The sequence below is a fragment of the Mesoplodon bidens genome, assembly GCF_964165515.1.
Source record: "Mesoplodon bidens genome assembly, chromosome: 7".
NCBI classification, from domain to species: Eukaryota; Metazoa; Chordata; class Mammalia; order Artiodactyla; family Ziphiidae; genus Mesoplodon; species Mesoplodon bidens.
In genome coordinates this window covers 64,660,802-64,680,131 of record NC_138164.1, presented here as the reverse complement: position 1 = coordinate 64,680,131, position 19,330 = coordinate 64,660,802, and the positions used below count along the sequence as shown (strand labels likewise).

Below are 19,330 nucleotides of genomic sequence, written 5' to 3'. Positions count from 1 at the left end.
GGGTGCTTATAAAAATCTGCTTTTTAGTTTAGGGATATGTGTTCCTGTCTTATCTCCCTGAATTGTTGTAAGCATTGTAAGTTGAAAGGAAAGTTTGGGTCTTGCCTTCTTTCTTTATCCCTCAAAGCATTTAGCAGAATGTGTGCTTGTTTTACTGAATACTATAGAAGGGGCTTATTGATTCGTCATGAACAGTGAAATAGCAAGAAGAGTTGAATTGGAAGTAGATGATTTTGAATCTGAGAGACTGGAAGAATCCTGATAGCTTTAACCGAAATTCAGAGGAGTTGCTGATGTGTGGTATGCAGTAAGACAAAGGACAAAATAATGCCTCTTTAATGGTGAAAAAACTAAAACTATGAATTGGAAGTCTGGGGATCTTTCATAATGATAACTGTTTTTCCAGTTACATGATCTCAGAATGTCCTTAGGCTACTTTAGAGTCAATAACTATGTTCTTGACATGTGTCATGCAGAGTTTGGTCCTAGCTGCTCTCACACTTAATAATTGTACTTAATTCTCAAATCAGTATTATTAGCTTTGTTATTTTTCCTTTTATATATTTGGTTATTAAGGCTTAAGAGATGTTAAATTTGTCCAAGGTTGTAGAGCAAGGACTAGGACTATAATTTGGGTCTTTTCACCCTAATCTCAAGCTTTGCTTATCACACTCTGCATCATCTATCTCATTCTGCTCTCCTTATTTCTCTGCATTTGTGCCCCTTGGTTTGAGTTTTTGTTGATCTGAATTAATAGTGTTTCTTCTGCCTGGCTGGGTTATACCAGGAATTAGGCATAAAGTGAAGTAAGTCAATTAGGCTAAGTGAAATAAGCCAGTCACAAAAGGACATATATTGTGTGATTCCACATATATGAGTAGTCAAATTCAAAGACACAAAGTCTAATAGTGGTTTTCAGGGACTGGGTATAGGGAGGAATGGAGGGTTAATGTTTAATGGATACAGAATTTCAGTTGGGGAATATGAAAAAGTTCTGGAGATGAATAGTGTTGATGGCTCTACAACAGTGTGAATATACTTAATGCCACAGAACCGTACACTTAAAATGGTTAAAATGGTAAATTTTATGTTATGTTTTACCACATTGAAAATAATTCATTTTATTTTAATAAAAAGAAAACTAAGCCATAGGATTTGGACATTGCTATGCAGGTGATAGGGAGCCATTAAATTTTTGGATAGTGAAGGGGGATGACATGATCAGAGTTTTTCTTTGATCAGAAGATTAAACTGGAATCATTTATAAGTATGAATTTAGGATAACTGGTTAGGAAGCTATGCAAACAGTCCAGACTATAGGTACCAAGCACTTGAAATAGGAGTGCAAAAAGGCAGGTATGATATGGGCTGTTATGAATGGTGTTGCAGTAAACATACTTTTACATGTATTTTGGTGAACATATGTACACAGTTATTTGAGGTAAGTATCTAAGAGTAGATACAGGGTCCTGAGGTGTGAGTATGTCCAGTTTTAGCAAACACTGCCATAGTTTTCCAAAGTGATTATACCAACTCACATTCCTCCTGACGAGAGTTTTTCCACATCCTTCCACAAACTTACTATTGTCAGTCTTTTTCATTGGAACCATTCTGGTAGTTGTCTTAGTGTTATTGATTTGCATTTTCCTAATGAGTAATGAAGTTGAGATCTGTTTACATGTTTATCGCCATTTGGGTATCTTCTTTTGTGTAGTGTCTATTTAAACTTTTGCCCATTTTTCTATTGAGTGGTCTTATTCTTGCTAATTTATAGACTTTTTTTTTTTTTTTTTTTTTTTTCGGTACGCGGGCCTCTCACTGTTGTGGCTTCTCTCATTGTGGAGCACAGGCTCCAGACGCGCAGGCTCAGCGGCCATGGCTTACGGGCCCAGCCGCTCTGTGGCATGTGGGATCTTCCCATACCAGGGCACGAACCCGTGTCCCCTGCATCGGCAGGCGGACTCTCAACCACTGCGCCACCAGGGAAGCCCTATAGACTTTTTTATGTGTTCTGAATATGAGTCCTTCATTGGATGTATGTATTGCAAATATCTCTTCTCACTTTCTTGGCTTGGCTTTTCATCCTCTTAACGGTGCCTTTTTTTTTTTTTTCTTTTTGCGGTATGCGGGCCTCTCACTGTTGTGGCCTCTCCCGTTGCGGAGCACAGGCTCCGGACGCGCAGGCCCAGCGGCCACGGCTCACGGGCCCAGCCGCTCCGCGGCACATGGGATCCTCCCAGACCGGGGCACGAACCCGTATCCCCTGCATCGGCAGGCGGACTCTCAACCACTGCGCCACCAGGGAGGCCCCTTAACGGTGCCTTTTGATAACCAGAAATTAAGTTTAATGAAGTATAATTGATTACTTTTTCTGTTGTCTTAGCACCTTTTGCATATTCGGGAAATCATTTCCTACCCCAAAGTCAGAAATATATTTTCCTTTGTTTTCCTCTAAATACTTTATTGTTTTATCTTTCACATTTGGCTTTATAATGATCTGAAATTAATTTTCACATTGGCGTGACATAAGGATCAAGAATCTTTCTTTTCCCATGGTTATTGAATTTACCTAGTGCCACTTATCAAAAGGACAGGTTTTTTTTCTCCATAGCACTGCCGTATCACCTTTTTCTTAAATCTAGTGACGATGTATGTAGGAGTCTGTTTCAGGATTCTTCTGTTCCATTGGCCTATTAGTCTATCTTTTAGCCTCTGCTTTTAGTCTTCTAAATAGACAAGGCTTTCCTCCTAGTGGCTAACGTTGGTTACACCCAAATGGCCCGGGTAGTGGAAAGTAAAATGTATTAGTTATTTATTGCAGGATAACAAATTACCCCAAAGCTTACTGGCTTAAAAGAGCAATAAATGTTTATTATTTCATGTGGTTTCTGTGATTCAGCAATTTAGGAGCAATTTAGTTTGGTGGATTTGGCTCAGTGTCTCTCATGAAATTGCAGTCAAAAGTGCCTATAGCTGCAGTCATCTTGACTGGGGCTGATGGATCTGCTTCTAAGAATGGCTCTTTTTCATAGCTGTCAGGAGGCCTTAGTTCTTCACCTTGTGCATTCCTCCTTAGTACTGCTTGAGTGTCCTTACAACATGGCAGCTGATCCAAAGGAGAACAAGAAAGAAGCTGCAGTGTCTTTTATGCCTTATCCTTGGAAGTCACACACTTTCATTTATGCAGTATCCTATTGTTCATCCTTATTCTGAATGAGAGGGGACTACATAAAGCTACACTGGGAAATGGATTCATTAGGGGCTATCTTGGAGGCTGGCTACTACACAGAAAAATTGGAGAAGCTGGCTGGTACCTTATTTATTTGTTCGTTTCCCCAAGGCAGACTCATGTCTGCTATTACAGTGAAGATTTCCTAGAGCTGACAGGTAGCTCGGTAGGTTTAGAAATTCTGGTGACTCTTAGTTCACTCCCTTTGTGCCCTCATGCTCAGGAGTCTGAACTCTAAGTTTATTTATATTTTCGTGTGATTCCTTAAGAGTCCATCTCCATCCCTGAGTGGGAAAGATTGAGGACAATTGGGTCTGGTTATAATCATTCGCCAACTATGAACCTTTCTCTCCATGATCTTTACTTCTCTTCTATGAACTTTCTAATTCTCTTGTGGATACGTTTTTTTTTAATTAAACTTTTTATTTTGAGATAATTTTGGATTCACATGTAGTCATAAAAATAATAGAGATCCCAAGTACCCTCTACCAGTTTCCCCACAGCGGTAACATCTTCCGAAACTGTGCTACAGTATCACAACAAAGATGTTGGTATTGTTACAGTCAAGATCCAGAACATTTCCATCACCACAAGGATCTTTCATACTGCTCTTCTATAGCCACACCCACTTCTATCCCAGTCCAACCCTCTCCTTAACCACTGACAACCACTAATCTGTTGTCCATTCCTAAATTCTGTCATTTCAAGAATGCTGTATAAGTGGGATCACACATTATGTAACCTTCTGGGATTGGCTCTGACAAAATTCAGCATAATTCTCTGGAGATTCATTCAGGATTTTGCATGTGTCAATACTTTGTTCCTTTTTTTATTGCTGAGTAGTGTTCTATGGTTTGGAAGTACCACAGTTTATTTACCACTTACCCATTGAAGGACATCTGGATTGTTCCCGTTTGGAACTATTGTAAATAAAACTTACATAAACATTCATTTACAAGTTTTCATATGAATATGAATCTTCATTTCTCTGGGATAAATGCCCAGGAGTAAAATTGCTGAGTCATATAGCAGTTGCATGTTTAGTTTTTTAAGAAGCTGACTAACTGTTTTCCAGAGTGGCTTTATCCTTTTAGAGTCTCACCAGCAATGTTTGAGTGACCCATTTTCTCTGCCTCATTGCCAGCATTTTGCGTTGTTACAGTTTTTTGTTTTTTATTTTAACCATTCTGATAGGTCTGTGATAATATCTCTTTGTGGTTTTGTGTTTTCCGAATGGCTAATGATATTGAACACCTTTTCATGTGCTCATTTGCTATCTGTATATGCTCTTCAGTGAAATGTCTCTTCATGTCTTTTGCCCATGTCCTAATTGGTTTGTTTCCTTTTTTAAACTATTGAGTGTTGGGAGTTCTTTATATGTTCTCCATACTCTCCTTTGTCAAATATGTGGTTGGCAAATATTTTCTCCCACTCTGTAGCTTATCTTTTTAGCCTCTTAACCGTCTTTTGCAGAGCAAAAGTTTTGAATTTCAATGAAGTCTAATTTATAAATTTTTCCCTTTATGGATTATGGTTTTGGTGTCTAGTCTAAGAACTCTTCGCCTACCCCTAGATCCTAAAAATTTCCTCCAATTTGTTCTAAATATTTTATAGCTTTACATTTAAGTCCATGATTCATTTGGAGTTCATTTTTGTATAAGGTGTGAGGCTCAGATTGATGTTCATTTTCCCCCCACTATGGATGCCCAGTTGCTTCAGCACCATTTGTTGAAAAGGCCATCTTTCTTCCACTAAATTGCTTTTTCACCTTGGTCAGAAATCAGTTGAGCATATTTGGGTAGGTCTATTTCTGGGTTTCCTGTTTTATTCCATTGTTCCTATGTGTATGTCCCTCTGCCAGTATCACATGGTCTTGATTTCTGTAGCTATACAATAATTATTGAAATCTAGTGAACTTGTTTCCCCACTTTTATCTTCTTTTTCAAAGTTGTTTTAGCTATTGTACTTTCTTTGCCTTTCCATATATGTTTTAGAATAATTTTGTCTACATCCATAAAAACGCTTGCTGGGATTTTGATGGAAATTGTGTTAAATCTGAACATCAGTTTGGAGAGATGTACTATGTTGTGTCTTCCAATCCATGAACATGGTGTGCCTCTCCATTTAGGTTTTTTAAAATTTCTTTTATCAGCATTGTATAGTTTTCAGCATACATGTCCTAAACATGTTTTGTTAGATTCACACCTCTTTCATTTTTAAAAAAATGATTATAAATGGCATTGTGTTTTTATTTTCTATGCCCATGTGTTTATTTGCTAGTATACAGGAGCAAATCAATTTTTGTATGTTCATCTTGTCAGGCATACCTTGGAGATATTGCAAGTTTAATTCCAAACCACCACAGTAAAGCAAATACTGCAATAAAGCGAGTCATATGAACTTTTTGGTTTCCTGGTGTATATAAAGGTTATGTTTACACCATACTGTAGTCTATTAGTGTGCAATAGCATTATGTCTAAAAAACTATGTAATACCTTAATTTAAAAATATTGCTAAAAAATGCTAACCATCATCTGAGCCTTTATCAGATCACAGATCACAGATCACCATAACAAATATAATAATAATGAAAAAGTTTGAAATAGTGCAAGAATTACCAAAACGTGACACAGAGACACGAAGTGAGCAAATGCTGTTGGAAAAATGGTGCCAATAGATTTGCTTGACAGAGGGTTGCCATAAACCTTCAATTTGTACAGTATGCAATGTCCACAAAGCAAAATAAAGGAACATGCAATACAATGAGGTACTCCTGTATTTTGTGACCTTGCCAGACTCACTTATTTGTCCCAGGAGTTTTTTCCTAAATTCCTTGGGATTTTCCATGTGGACAATCATGTCATCCAAATAGGGACAATTTTTTTCTTCCTTTTCAATCTGTATGCCTTTTTAAAAATTGAGATACAGTTAATGTACAGTATTATATAAGATACAGGTGCACAACATAATGCTTCACAATTTTTAAAGATTATGCTCCATTTGTAGTTATTATAAAATATTGGCTATACTCACTGTGTTGTACAGTATATCCTTGTAGCTTATTTACTTTATATGTAATAGCTTATACCTCTTAATCCCTGCCCCCTATCTTGCCCCTACCCACTTCCCTCTCCCAACTGGTTACCACTAGTTTGTCCTCTATATCTGTGGGTCTGTTTCTTATTTGTTATATTCACTAGTTTGTGTTATTTTAGATTCCACACATAAGTGATACCGTACAGTATTTGTCTTTCTCTGACTTATTTCACTTAGCATAATGCCCTCTAAATCCATCAATCTGTATGCCTTTTATATCCATTTCTTGCTTTATTTCCCTGACTAGAACTTCAGCACTATGTGGAATAAGAGTGGTAAGAGCAGACATCTTTGCCTTGTTCCTGATCTTAGGGGGAAAGCATTCAGCCTTTCAATATGAAGTGTAATGTTAGTGTTGGTCTTCTGTTGATGCTCTTTATCAGATTGAGGAAGTTCCCCCTCTCTTCCTATTTTTTTGAGTTTTTATCATGAATGGGTGTTGAAATGTGTCATATGTTTTTTTGCATTGATTGATAGGACCATGTGGTTTTTCTCCTTTAGCTTATTACTGTGGTTGATTATATTGATAGATTTTTTTAATATTGAATCAATTTTACATATTTGGAATAAACTCCACTTGGTCATGTTATATAATTCTTTTTATATCTTGATGAATTCTGTTTGTATTTTACATTTAAGTCCGTGATCCATTTTGAGTTAATTTTTGTAGGAGATTTTGTACAGATGTAAGAACAGTCCTGAAGATGCTTTCCCCTTAAGAACATATTCAGGACTCAAGTTCCTGTATTCTCCTTGCATTACATGTCAGTACTCCAGCAGTAATTTTTCATTTCTATATCATGGGGTACTTTCAAGCTGAAGTGCCCAGACTCCTTTATAAATATTTATTACAGGGTCCTGCACTCATCAAAATGAAGGGAACAAGATGCTGAAAAACTCACGTCATAGAGAATCCACAGCATACCTTTATCTTATTCTCTTTTCTGTAATCCTCTCTTTTGTCCTCCTTTCCTACTTTCTACTGTGAAAGCTTACTTAACTTTTTAAATTGCATTTATTAGTTTTATTGATTGAATGAAAAAAAAAAAAGTCAACAGATCTTTACTGAGTTCCCATACAGGCTAAGTACTCTACCGAGTAACTGTTGGCCACACAGGACCCTAACATCAAGATGCTCGGAGCTTAAAGGGGAGGAAGACATATGAGCAATTGAAATGTCAAAGATGAGTGAAGAAATGCCACAGGAAGCACGGGTTATTAAGGGAACAAGAGACAGGAGCACCAGCTCTATGGGAAGTTAGTAAAGGCCTTCCAGGAGGAGTGATATTTAACCTGGCACTAAGAAAATAGAGGAACTTTCCGGATAGATGAGGTGAGGTGAAAGGCATTCTAGGAAGAAATGTCAGCTTGTGCACAGACATGAAGTCATGCAATTATGTGGCACATTTGGAGAATAATAAGTAACCTGTTATGCACCTGTAATTTCTGTAAGACCAGGAATTCATGCTGTATCCTCAGCATCTAGGATGATGCCTGTAGTATAGTAAGCACTAAATAAATAATTTGTTGGATGGATGGCAGGAAGGAAACATAAATGAGGCCAGGGAGATAAGAGGTTCAGTGATAAAGAGCCTTGCTTAGTAAATCCCTACCATGAAGATTGAAAGAGGAATAGGAGGAGATTTTATTCATCGTCTACTTGGGAAGAAACAACAAATACTAAAATATCTGTAATATGTTGTGAAAAAGATGACATTACGTGAAAAGTACATTAAAAGTGTTATGATGGTTCAGAGGAAATAGAGGTCCATTTCAGCTGAGGGGGTCAGAGAAGTTGTCTTTGGAGCTAGACTCTTTGGAGTTGCTTATACTTAGTTCTGAATTGTATGGTTCCCCCAAAAACACATACGTGAAGTTGGAGCAGAGAGTGTTGTGGCAGAAGAGCGATGTGAATTTGGAATTAGACTAGATGGTTTTGCCTGCTCTGTCATAAATTTATCAGCATTTTGTAGGCAGCCATTTATCAGCCTGCACCACTTCTTGCAAGCGGAACCTGACAGGCTCTGATGTTATCTGTAGCAAACACCTTTTTCTTGTTTGTGAGAGTGTCTGCGTCTGTGTTTATGCTTGCACCTGCACACCAGTGATTTGAAGGCAGCTCTTTCTACAGAGACAAGCACTAAAGGGGGATACGTCAACTGAAACACAAGCTTCAATACCTTTTAAAAATGCACCTTGCTACCCACACACTTTCATTATATGCATGCATGCACACACACAGATGCACACAGAGTTCTGTAAGTAGTGGCCTGGGCAAGATTTTAGGTGACTATAGTAGATGGTACTTATATTTATTTCCTCAGCTCTATCCTATACCTTAATCTTCACTTCCACCAAGGCTTATCAGGTACCAGTTACATCCCCATGACCTTCTAGATTCTGTAAGGAGTTCATGTAAGAAAATGATTCATTAATTAATCCAATACATACTTATTGATAACCACCTATGTGCCAGGCACTATTCTAAACACTGAGGATGTAGCATGGGATAAAAAGAACCAATCCCTGCCCTCTTGGAGTTTACATTCTGAGAGGTGGGTAGAATCAACAAAAGTGTGGTGTTTTAGGTGGTGTAAGTGCTAGTGAGATCAGTATAGCAGAGTAAGCGGGAGAGTGTGAGGGTTGGGTGGTCAGGAAAACAGTCTGTCCAGTAACGTGACACTTGAATAGTGACTTGAAGGAAAAAATAAGCAATGGGACTGTCTGGGACAGGAGTATTCCAGGCAGAGGGAACAACCAGAGCAAAGACCCCGAGGCAGGATTGTGTGGCCAGTGTGGCAAGAGCAGAATGGGCAAGGTGGAGAGTGGCAGGAGGTAAGGAGAGTTGTGGAATGAGGGACTGTCATACTAGGCCCACTGGCCATTGTTAGGACTTTGGCTTTTACCCTGAGTGAGACAGAAAGCCAGTGGAGACTCGGTGCAGAGAAGTGGCGTGCTCTGATTTGCATCAGCATCCATGTTGAGAATAGATTGCAGGATGAAAGCATAGAAGCAGGAAGTCGACCAAATGGTGGACTCAATCAAGTGAGTTAACAGTGGAGGTGTGGAGAAGTGACCAGGTCGTAGATGTATTTTGAACTGTTTGGACCAACAGGATTTGCTGTTGGGTTAGATGTGGAATGGGAAAGAAAGGAGTTGATGATGACATCAAGATTTTTGGTCTGAGCCACTGGAAGGCTGGAGCTGCTTGTAACTGAGATGGGAAAGATTGCAGGAAGAACAGGCTTGGAGGATGTCAAGAGCTCAGTTTTGAGCACCTTAAGCTTGAGATGCCTGTTAGTGAGGAGTTGAATATAAGACTCTAGAGTTCAATAGACTGGTCTGGGCTGGAGATATAAATTTAGGAATTGCAGCAGTTAGATGGCTTGCAAAGCTGTAAAATGGAATAAAATAACCTAGGAAGTGGGTATAGAAAGAAGAGTCTGAGAACTGAGCACTGGGGCATTCCAACATTTAGAGATCAGGGAGATGAGAAGGAACCAGCACTGGAGACTGAAAAAGAGAGGCCAGGGAGATTGGAAAATTGAGAGGGAGCACTGAAGCCAAGTGAAGAAAGTGCTTCAAAGAGAATGGAATAATAAACTGTTATCAGATGTTGCTGAGAGATCAAGTGAAATGCAAATGTTGCTTTAGCAGCATTGAAGTCTTTAAGACCTCTGTTGAGTTATTTTAGTGGGGGGTGGGGGGAGCCGGGGGAAGCCTGATTAGATTGCTTCCAAGAAAAGAATGGGAGGAGAGGAAACAATGATTAGTACTATAGAAAACTCTGAGGTTTTACTGTACAGAGGAGCAGAAAACTGGGCCATTGCTGGAAGGGAATGTGGGATCGAGTCAAGCTTCTTATTTTTTTTCTTAATTGGGAGAAGTCGGGGTCCTGATGGGAATGATCCTAGGAGGGAGGGAAAATGAAATGATTCCAGAGATACAGTGATGTCCACATGTAAGTGAGAGGGGATGCTCAAGTGGAAGAAGGTTGGCCTTAGACTGGGTGAACTGTCCATGCTCCCTAGTAACAAACTACTTTGCTACAAATGCAGACAGATTGGTAAATTTGGTGATGGAACATGTGTAGATTCTCTTTTGCTTGCTTGTATTTTCTCATACCAAAGAGTAGAGGTGTTGGAGGTTTAAAGAGAGGGAAGTTCGGGACTTCCCTGGTGGCGCAGCGGTTAAGGATCCGCCTGCCAATGCAGGGGACATGGGTTTGAGCCCTGGTCTGGGAGGATCCCACATGCCACGGAACAACTAAGCCCGTGCTCGACAACTACTGAGCCTGTGCTCTAGAGCCTGCGAGCCACAACTACTGAGCCCGCACACCTAGAGCCTGTGCTCCGCAACAAGAGAAGCCACCGCAATGAGAAGCCCGCACACCACGACGAAGAGTAGCCCCTGCTTGCCGCAACTAGAGAAAGCCCGCGTGCAACAACGAGGACCCAATGCAACCAAATAAATAGATAAATAAATAAATTTTAAAAATAAAATTAAAAAATAGAGAGAGAGAAGTTCAAAGACTGTTGCCAAAGAGCAAGAGAAAATCATGGACGAGGTAAATGTAGTAGGACTGTCAGGCAGCATAAGGGCTCACTTGAATTTAAAGTGAGAGCAGCCAACGTAGTTGTATGATTTTCTCCAACTACATACAGCTGAATGGGAACAGGCAGAGTAGGATGAGCATTAGACTTAGCCAGGAGTTGTGGTTTCCCAGATAAAGGAGAGGAATGGAGAAAAAAAGCAAGGGAATGATGATAATGGTGGATCACAGGAGCAAGTTAGGTAGGGAGGGAAGTGAGGACAGGGATAGAAGGTGAGAGTGCAAGGTGGCAGGATTAAGGGAGTGAAGGTCCCAGTAGGATGTAACGAATTGTGATGACAGTCTGATCCTTGGCATTTGCAGTACTTTAGGGTTGTATACATAGTGCTTTGTGTGTGTTTGCATAATATAAACCCTATAAGGTAGGTAGGACAGGTGGTGCTGATGTTGACTCTCATTCTGTAGATGAAGCAAGATCCAAAGAAGTAAATAACTTTATCTAAAAAATCACACATTATTAAGTCAGTGGTAAAGCATAGACTCAACCCAAGGCTCTGTTTTATATGTGATGTCTTTTTACCACTTTGTGTGGTGTCTGCTCACAGATTACTCAATCTCATTGAAGAGATGGAATGTAGAAGACAACATAAGGGGATATGTAATCTAGTGTTAAATTCTATAGTATGACAGGATGTAAGGAGTTTATTCATTCAATAATGTATATTGAGTACTTAGTGTGTGCAGGGCTCTATTATAAGTACTAGGGATACAGCAGTGAAAGAGATGGGGAAACCCTGAAGTTATGTACTTCAGAGAAGTTTTAGAAGGGTTTCTATGTGATTTTTCCAAGGCGTCATGATTTGATAAAAAGCACAGTGTACTGAAAGTTAGGAAACTTATTTCTCTGCTACGTGCTATGTGTGACATTGTTGCTTCAACTCACCATGTCTTATTGGGGGACCCCATCCATAAACTGAGATGTTACAGTTTTGCAAGTCCCACCCTGACTAAAAGGTGAGTCTGAGTCTGTATTCTAGCTTAATGGAATAATTGCTCTAAAGTGTTTTGGTCCTCATCAGACTTCCTGATCTAAAAAGTGGGAATGCCACATCTCATCTCATAGGGATAAGACCCTGTTTCCATAGTGAAATGCTGCACTAACATGCATTCTAGTCATCCTTCATTTTTGAAACTCTGGGGAAATAAGAAAGGGAGGTAGAGGCCATGCTCAGCCTGCAGGTGCAACAGTCCCCCCGCTTAACCTGGTGACATCTGAGGACCTGTGAAAAGCTTTGAAGTAACTAATGACTTTCCACCCTCTTCTTACTCCTTCCTGTTCAGGCCTGGAAGAAACGCTGGTTTATCCTGCGGAGTGGGCGGATGAGCGGTGACCCAGATGTCCTGGAATACTACAAGAATGATCACTCCAAGAAGCCCCTGCGCATCATCAACCTGAACTTCTGCGAGCAGGTGGATGCAGGCCTGACCTTCAACAAGAAGGAGTTGCAGGATAGTTTTGTGTTTGACATCAAGACCAGCGAACGCACCTTTTACCTGGTGGCCGAGACGGAGGAGGACATGAATAAGTGGGTCCAGAGCATCTGCCAGATCTGTGGCTTCAATCAGGCTGAGGAGAGCACAGGTATGGGAACAAACATGGACCTTTCTCAGAAGGGGCCAGGCGCTTCCTGGGAGGGGCTGGGAAGTTGGGGCTAGGATGATGGGCTTCACATTCCTTGAACCAGGAGAACAACCTGTAGCTAAAGGCTTTCCTCTGTGGCAGAGGAGTAATAGGCAAAGGGTAAGAGTGTGAAGGGGTTAGCCAAATATTAGAGAGCCTCCTAGCACTAAATATGCTCAAGTGGGAAACAGATATGTTGGGGTTATGATGAAGCTCAAGGTACTTGATGGTGTTTCTTCAAGTACCTCCATGCCACCACATGTCGCAGGTCTGCACCTTTCTCCCCTTCCCTCAACTCTCTAGCTCTTTGTGCCCTGTTAACTGTCAGCCATCCCATAGGGCAACTCACACCTTTATCCCTTCTCTGATCCATCTCTGTCCGTTCCTGCCATCTATTTCAGACCATCCTGCACATTATCCTTGCCACTTTTTTTTGGCAGGGGGAGGTTTGAGATCCCTTGTGATTATTATTATTATTATTTTTTTTTTTTGCGGTACACGGGCCTCTCACTCTTGTGGCCTCTCCTGTTGCAGAGCACAGGCTCCGGACGCACAGGCTCAGTGGCCATGGCTCACGGGCCCAGCCGCTCCGCGGCATGTGGGATCTTCCCAGACCGGAGCACGAACCCGTGTCCCCTGCATCGGCAGGCGGACTCTCAACCACTGCGCCACCAGGGAAGCCCCCTTGTGATTATTATTGATGTATAATCCAGTGTTCACTATATTTACTTGGGAAGGGCCAGTCAAGAGGGGGAAATTCTGATTTGTGTTGGGTTTTGTTAGCCTTCAAAAAAAAAAGGGTAGCTCAGCTTTTCAAAATAAGTTTTAAATTGCAGAAGTGCTCTTTGACATTTGTTGGGGCTCATCCTCAACTCTGGGATGATTGAGGAGTAGGGTTTTTTTGAGGCGGATGGAGAGCCTAAATTAATAGTTTCCTGAACCTGGTTACGTATCAGAAGTAGAAGAACATTTTTTAAATGCTTATGCCAAGGACCCATATCAAATCACTTAACTAAGAACCTCAGGGGTGGGACCTAGGCATTAGTGTCTTTTGAAAACTTCATTCTAAGTAGCAAGGGTCTGGGGCTCAGCATCCATTTTCTGTACATAAATGAAGGCCTCATACAGTCTCTGATTCATATACCTGTTTTCTAAATTTTTTACAGCCCTTTAAAAACAAAAACCATTCCTAGCTCATCAGCAACATCGTCCTCATCTGGGAATCCGTTAGAAATGCAAATTCTTGGGCCCCACTCCAGACTTACTGAATCAGAAACTCTGGGCGTGGAGCCCAGCAATCTGTGTTTTGATCAGCCTGCCAGGTGATCTGATGCACAGTTAAGTTTGAGAACCACTGGTTTAGATTCTTGCTGCTCAGAGTGGGGTTTATGGACCGGCAACGTCAACCTCTCCTGGGAACTTGTTAGAAATGCAGAAGACTTCCACCCAGACTTACAGAATCAGAATCTGCATATCTTTAAAACTTCTTATTCTGAAATAATGTTAGACTTACAGAAGAGTTGCAAAAATTGTACAGCAAGTTCCCACGTATCTTTCATTCAGCTTTCCCTGATGTTAACATCTTGCTTAACCAGGTAGAGTGGTCAAAACTGAGCAGTTAACATTGATTGGTACAGTACTATTAACTGCAGTGTATTGGGATTTCACCTGTTTTTCACCAGTGTCTTTTTTTTTTTTTTTTTGCGGTACGCGGGCCTCTCACTGCTGTGGCCTCTCCCGTTGCGGAGCACAGGCTCCGGACGCACAGGCCCAGCGGCCATGGCCCACAGGCCCAGCCGCTCCGCGGCATGTGGGATCCCCCTGAACCGAGGCACGAACCCGTGTCCCCTGCATCGGCAGGCGGACTCCCAACCGCTGCGCCACCAGGGAAGCCCTTCACCAGTGTCTTTATTCTGTTCAGGATTCAATCCAGGATAGCACATTAGATTTGGTGGTTCTGTCTCCAGGGCTCCTCCAATCTGTGATGACAGTTCCTCAGTCTGTCTTGTCTTGTTTGACCTTGACACTTTTAACGAGTACTGGTTAGGTATTTTGTAGAATGTCCCTCTATTTGGTGTTTTCTCATGATTAGATTGAAGTTTGGGGGAGACTACCACAGAGGCGATGTGCCTTTCTCTGCACATTGTATCAGGGGGCACATGGTGTCAATACGTCTTATTACTGGTCATGTTAATATTGATCACTTGATTAAGGTAGTAGCTGCCAAGTTCCTCCACTGTAAAACTACTATCTTTGCTTTTGTAATTAATAAATAGTTTGGAGGAAATACTTTAATCATGTGCAAATATCCAATTTCTCCTTAAACTTTTGCGCACTAATTTTAGCATTTATCAGTGGATCACGTTTACAACCATTATTACTGTGTATTCTAGTGAATTTTTCTATTTCCCTCAGAATCCACATTTTATTAAGATCCCTAGGTGATTTGTATGCACGTTAAATTTTGAGAAGCTCTGGTCTGGATTATTTGTCCACAAACCTGGTGGCTCATCAGAATCACCCTAAAAAACTTTTATCTAACTTACAGGTACTAATTCAGTAGATCTGGCTTAGGGCTGAGGAATCAAGAGTTTTAAGAGATTCCTCCTACAGAATGGGAGGAATTATTTCCAAATCATATCTGATGAGGGTCTAGTATCTAGAATATAAGAAGAATTCTTACACCTCCATAACAACAAGAAAAAGACAAATGACCTCATTTAAAAATGGGCAAAAGACCTGAATAGACATTTCTCCAGAGAAGATGTACAAATGACCAGTAAAGCCCATGAAAAGACGTTGAACATCCTTAATCGTTAGGAAGATGCAAAGCAATACCACTAGCACCTCACACCCACTAGGATGGCTGTAATCAAAATGTGGACAATGACAGCTGTTGGCAAGAATGTGGAGAAACATGCATTGCTCATACATCCCACCTCATACATTGCTGGTAGGGAAGTAAAATGGTACAGCTACTGTAGAACACAGTGTGTCCGTTTTTTAAAACCTTAAACCTATGATCCAACAATTCCACTCCTAGGCATGTACTCAAGAGAAATGAAAACGTGTTCACACAAGAATTTATAGACAGATGTTCATAGAAATGCTATGCATAATAACCAAAATGTGGACACAACCCAAATGTCCATTAATGAATAAACAAGATGTACGTGTGGCGGAGTGCATGTGTAGTGAGCACTTTTAAGATCTACTCTCTTAGCAGCTTTCAAGTATACATTTGTTACAGTATTGTTAACTATAGTCACCATGCTGCATATTACATCCCTAGGATTTATTCATTTTATAACTGGAAGTTTGTACCCTTTGATCCTTACCCATTTCCCCTGCCCCACCCTTACCCCTGAAAACCACCAATCTATTCTCTGTTTCTGTGAGTCTGGTTATTTTAGATTCTGCATATAAGTGAGACTATACAGTTTTTGTCCTTCTCTGTCTGACTTATTTCACTTAGCGTAATGGCCTGAAGGTTCATCCATGTTGTCACAAATGGCGAGATTACCTTCATTTTATGGCTGAATTTTATATATATATACACACACACACACACACACACACACACTATATATATATGTGTGTGTGTGTGTGTGTATGGGTCTATAGAATGTGTGTGTGTATATAAAAATGTGATTTTTTTAATATATAGTCACATTTTCTTTATCCGTTCACTCTTCAGTGGACCTTTAGGTTGTTTCCATGTCATGCCTACTGTAAGTAATGCTGACATGAACATGAGGGAGCAGATATCTCTTCCAGATAGTAATTTCAATTCCTTCAGTGATATATCCAGAAGTGGCATTGTTGGGTCATATGGTAGTTCTATTTTTAATTTTTTGAATAAACTCCATACTGTTTTGCATAATGGCTATACCAATGTATATTCCCACCTACAGTGCACAAGGGTTCCCTTTTCTCCACATCTCAGCTCACACTTGCCTCATATCTTTTTGACAATAGCCATTTAACAGGTGTGAAGTGGTATCTTATTGTGGTTTTGATTGGATTTACATTTCCCTGATGATTAGTGATGTTGAGCACCTTTTCAGGTAGCTGTTTGCCATTTGAGTATCTTCTTTGGAAAAAGGTCTGTTCAGGTTCTTTGCCCCTTTTTTAATCAGGTTATTTGAGTTTTTGCTATTGAGTTATATGAGTTCCTTATATATTTTTGGTATTAATCCCTTATCAGATTGAAGTTTGCACATATTTTCTCCCATTCCTTAGGTTGCCTTTTCATTTTATTGATTGTTTCTTTTGCTGTGCAGAAGCTTTTTAGTTTAATGTAGTCCCACTTATTTACTTTTGCCTTTCTTGCTTGTGCTTTTGGTGTCATATCCAAAAAATCGTTGCCAAGACTACTGTCAAAGAACTTTTCCTCTGTGTTTTCTTTTAGGATTTTTATGGTTTCAGGTCTTACATCTTTTATCCATTTCAAGTTAATTTTTATGCATTGTGTAAGATAGGGTTTTTTTGTTTGTATTTTTTGTTTTATTTATTTTGGGCTTCATTGGGTCTTTGTTGCTGCACGCGGGCTTTCTCTAGTTGCGGTGAGTGGAGGCTACTCTTTGTTGCGGTGCACAGGCTTCTCATTGTGGTGGCTTCTCTTGTTGCGGAACACAGGCTCTAGGCTCACGGGCTTCAGTAGTTGTGACACACAGGCTCAGTAGTTGTGGCCTGCAGGCTTAGGAGCTCCACAGCATGTGGAATCTTCCTGGCCAGGGCTCGAGCCCATGTCCCCTACATCGGCAGGCAGATTTTTAACCACTGCACCACTAGGGAAGTCCTAAGATAGGGTTTTTGTTTGTTTGTTTGTTTGTTTTTTATTTTAACATCTTTATTGGAGTATAATTGCTTTACAATGGTGTGTTAGTTTCTGCTTTATAACAAAGTGAAGCAGCTATACATATACATATATCCCCATATCACCTCCCTCTTGTGTCTCCCTCCCACCCTCCCTATCCCACCCTTCTAGGTGGTCACAAAGCACCAAGCTGATCTCACTGTGCTATGCGGCTGCTTCCCACTAGCTGTCTATTTTGGTAGTATATATAAGTCCATGCCACTCTCTCACTTTGTCCCAGCTTACCTTTCCCCCTCCCTGTGTCCTCAAGTCCCTTTTCTACATCTGCGTCTTTATTCCTGTCCTGCCCCTAGGTTCTTCATAACCATTTTTTCCCTTTAGATTCCATATATATGTGTTAGCATATGATATTTGTTTTTCTCTTTCTGACTTACTTCACTCTTCACATGACAGACTCTAGGTCCATCCACCTCACTACAAATAACTCAATTTTGTTTCTCTTTATGGCTGAGTAATATTCCATTGTATATATGTGCCACATCTTCTTTATCCATTCATCTGTCACTGGACACTTAGGTTGCTTCCATGTCCTGGCTATTGTAAATAGTGCTGCAATGAACATTGTGGTACATGACTCTTTTTGAATTATGGTCTTCTCAGGGTATATGCCCAGTAGTGGGATTGCTGGGTCGTATGGTAGTTCTTTTTTTGGTTTTTAAGGAACCTCCATACTGTTCTCCATAGCAGCTGTACCAAGATAGGGTTTTAATTCCATTCTTTTACATGTGAATATCCAGTTTTCCCAGCACCATTTTTAAAATTTATTTATTTATTTATTTAGGTCCACTGGGTCTTAGTTGTGGCATGTGGGATCTTTTAGTTGCAGCATGCGGACTTCTTAGTTGCAGCATGGGGACTCTTAGTTGCGGCATGCATGCAGGATCTAGTTCCCCAACCAGGGATTGAACTCAGGCCCCCTGCACTGGGAGTGTGGAGTCCTACCCACTGGAACATCAGGGAAGTCCCCCAACACAGTTTATTGAAAAGACTTTTCTCCTTTGAGTATTTTTGGCTCCCTTGTCAAATATTGACCATATATTGGGGCTCTCTATTCTTTTTTTTTTTTTTTTGGCGGTACGCAGGCCTCTCACTGTTGTGGCCTCTCCCGTTGTGGAGCACAGGCTCCGGACGTGCAGGCTTAGCAGCCATGGCTCACGGGCCCAGCTGCTCCGTGGCATGTGGGATCTTCCCGGACCGGGGCACGAACCCATGTCCCCTGCATCAGCAGGCGGACTCTCAACCACTGTGCCACCAGGGAAGCCCAGGGCTCTCTATTCTTTTCCTTTGGTCTACGTGTCTTTTTTTGTGCCAGTACCATACTGTTTTGATTACTGTAGCTTTGTAATACTTTGACATCAGGGAGTGTGATGCCTCCAACTTTGTTCTTCTTTCTCCAAATTGCTTTGCTATTTGGCATCTTTTGCAGTTTCATATGAATTTTAGGATTGTTTTTTCTATTCTGTAAAAATGCCATTGGAATCTTGATAGGAATTGCACTGAATGTATAGATGGTTTTGGATAGTATGGACATTTTAACAACGTAAATTCTTCAAATCTATGAACACAAGATATCTTTCCACTTATTTGTGTTGAAGTTCTTAATTTTTGATCATGGAGCCCTGCATTTTCAGTTTGTACTGAGCTCTGCAAATTATGTAGCTGATTGTGCCTGGACTAGATGTCCTGCCCTAGGAATTATGTGATCTTCCTTGAGGAAGAATTATGAGCCCCCATTTTACTCTTAAGTTCTTTGGTATAATTTTTGCTTCCTGTGTGGAATTTTTTGTTTTCCCCCCAAAATCTTTGTTATTTTAGGCTTTATGGATTTTGTTTTTGTTTTTCATTTTATTTTATTCCTGATAAAGAAATAAAATACTCATGCCAAAAAAAAGA

The 19,330-nt window shown here is 40.5% G+C and overlaps 1 protein-coding gene across 2 annotated transcripts in view; it reads left to right on the top strand.

Moving 5' to 3' along the window:
- Positions 1 to 19,330, top strand: part of GAB2 (GRB2 associated binding protein 2) — a 172,882-nt gene that overhangs the window by 109,191 nt on the left and 44,361 nt on the right. For both annotated transcript variants that reach the window (XR_014016375.1, XM_081241103.1), the window contains exon 2: positions 12,219 to 12,519. Coding sequence is in view for 1 of the 2 variants with exons in the window: in XM_081241103.1 (XP_081097229.1) it covers positions 12,219 to 12,519 (301 nt within the window). In the remaining variant the exon portion in view is untranslated. The remainder of the gene's footprint in view (positions 1 to 12,218; positions 12,520 to 19,330) is intronic.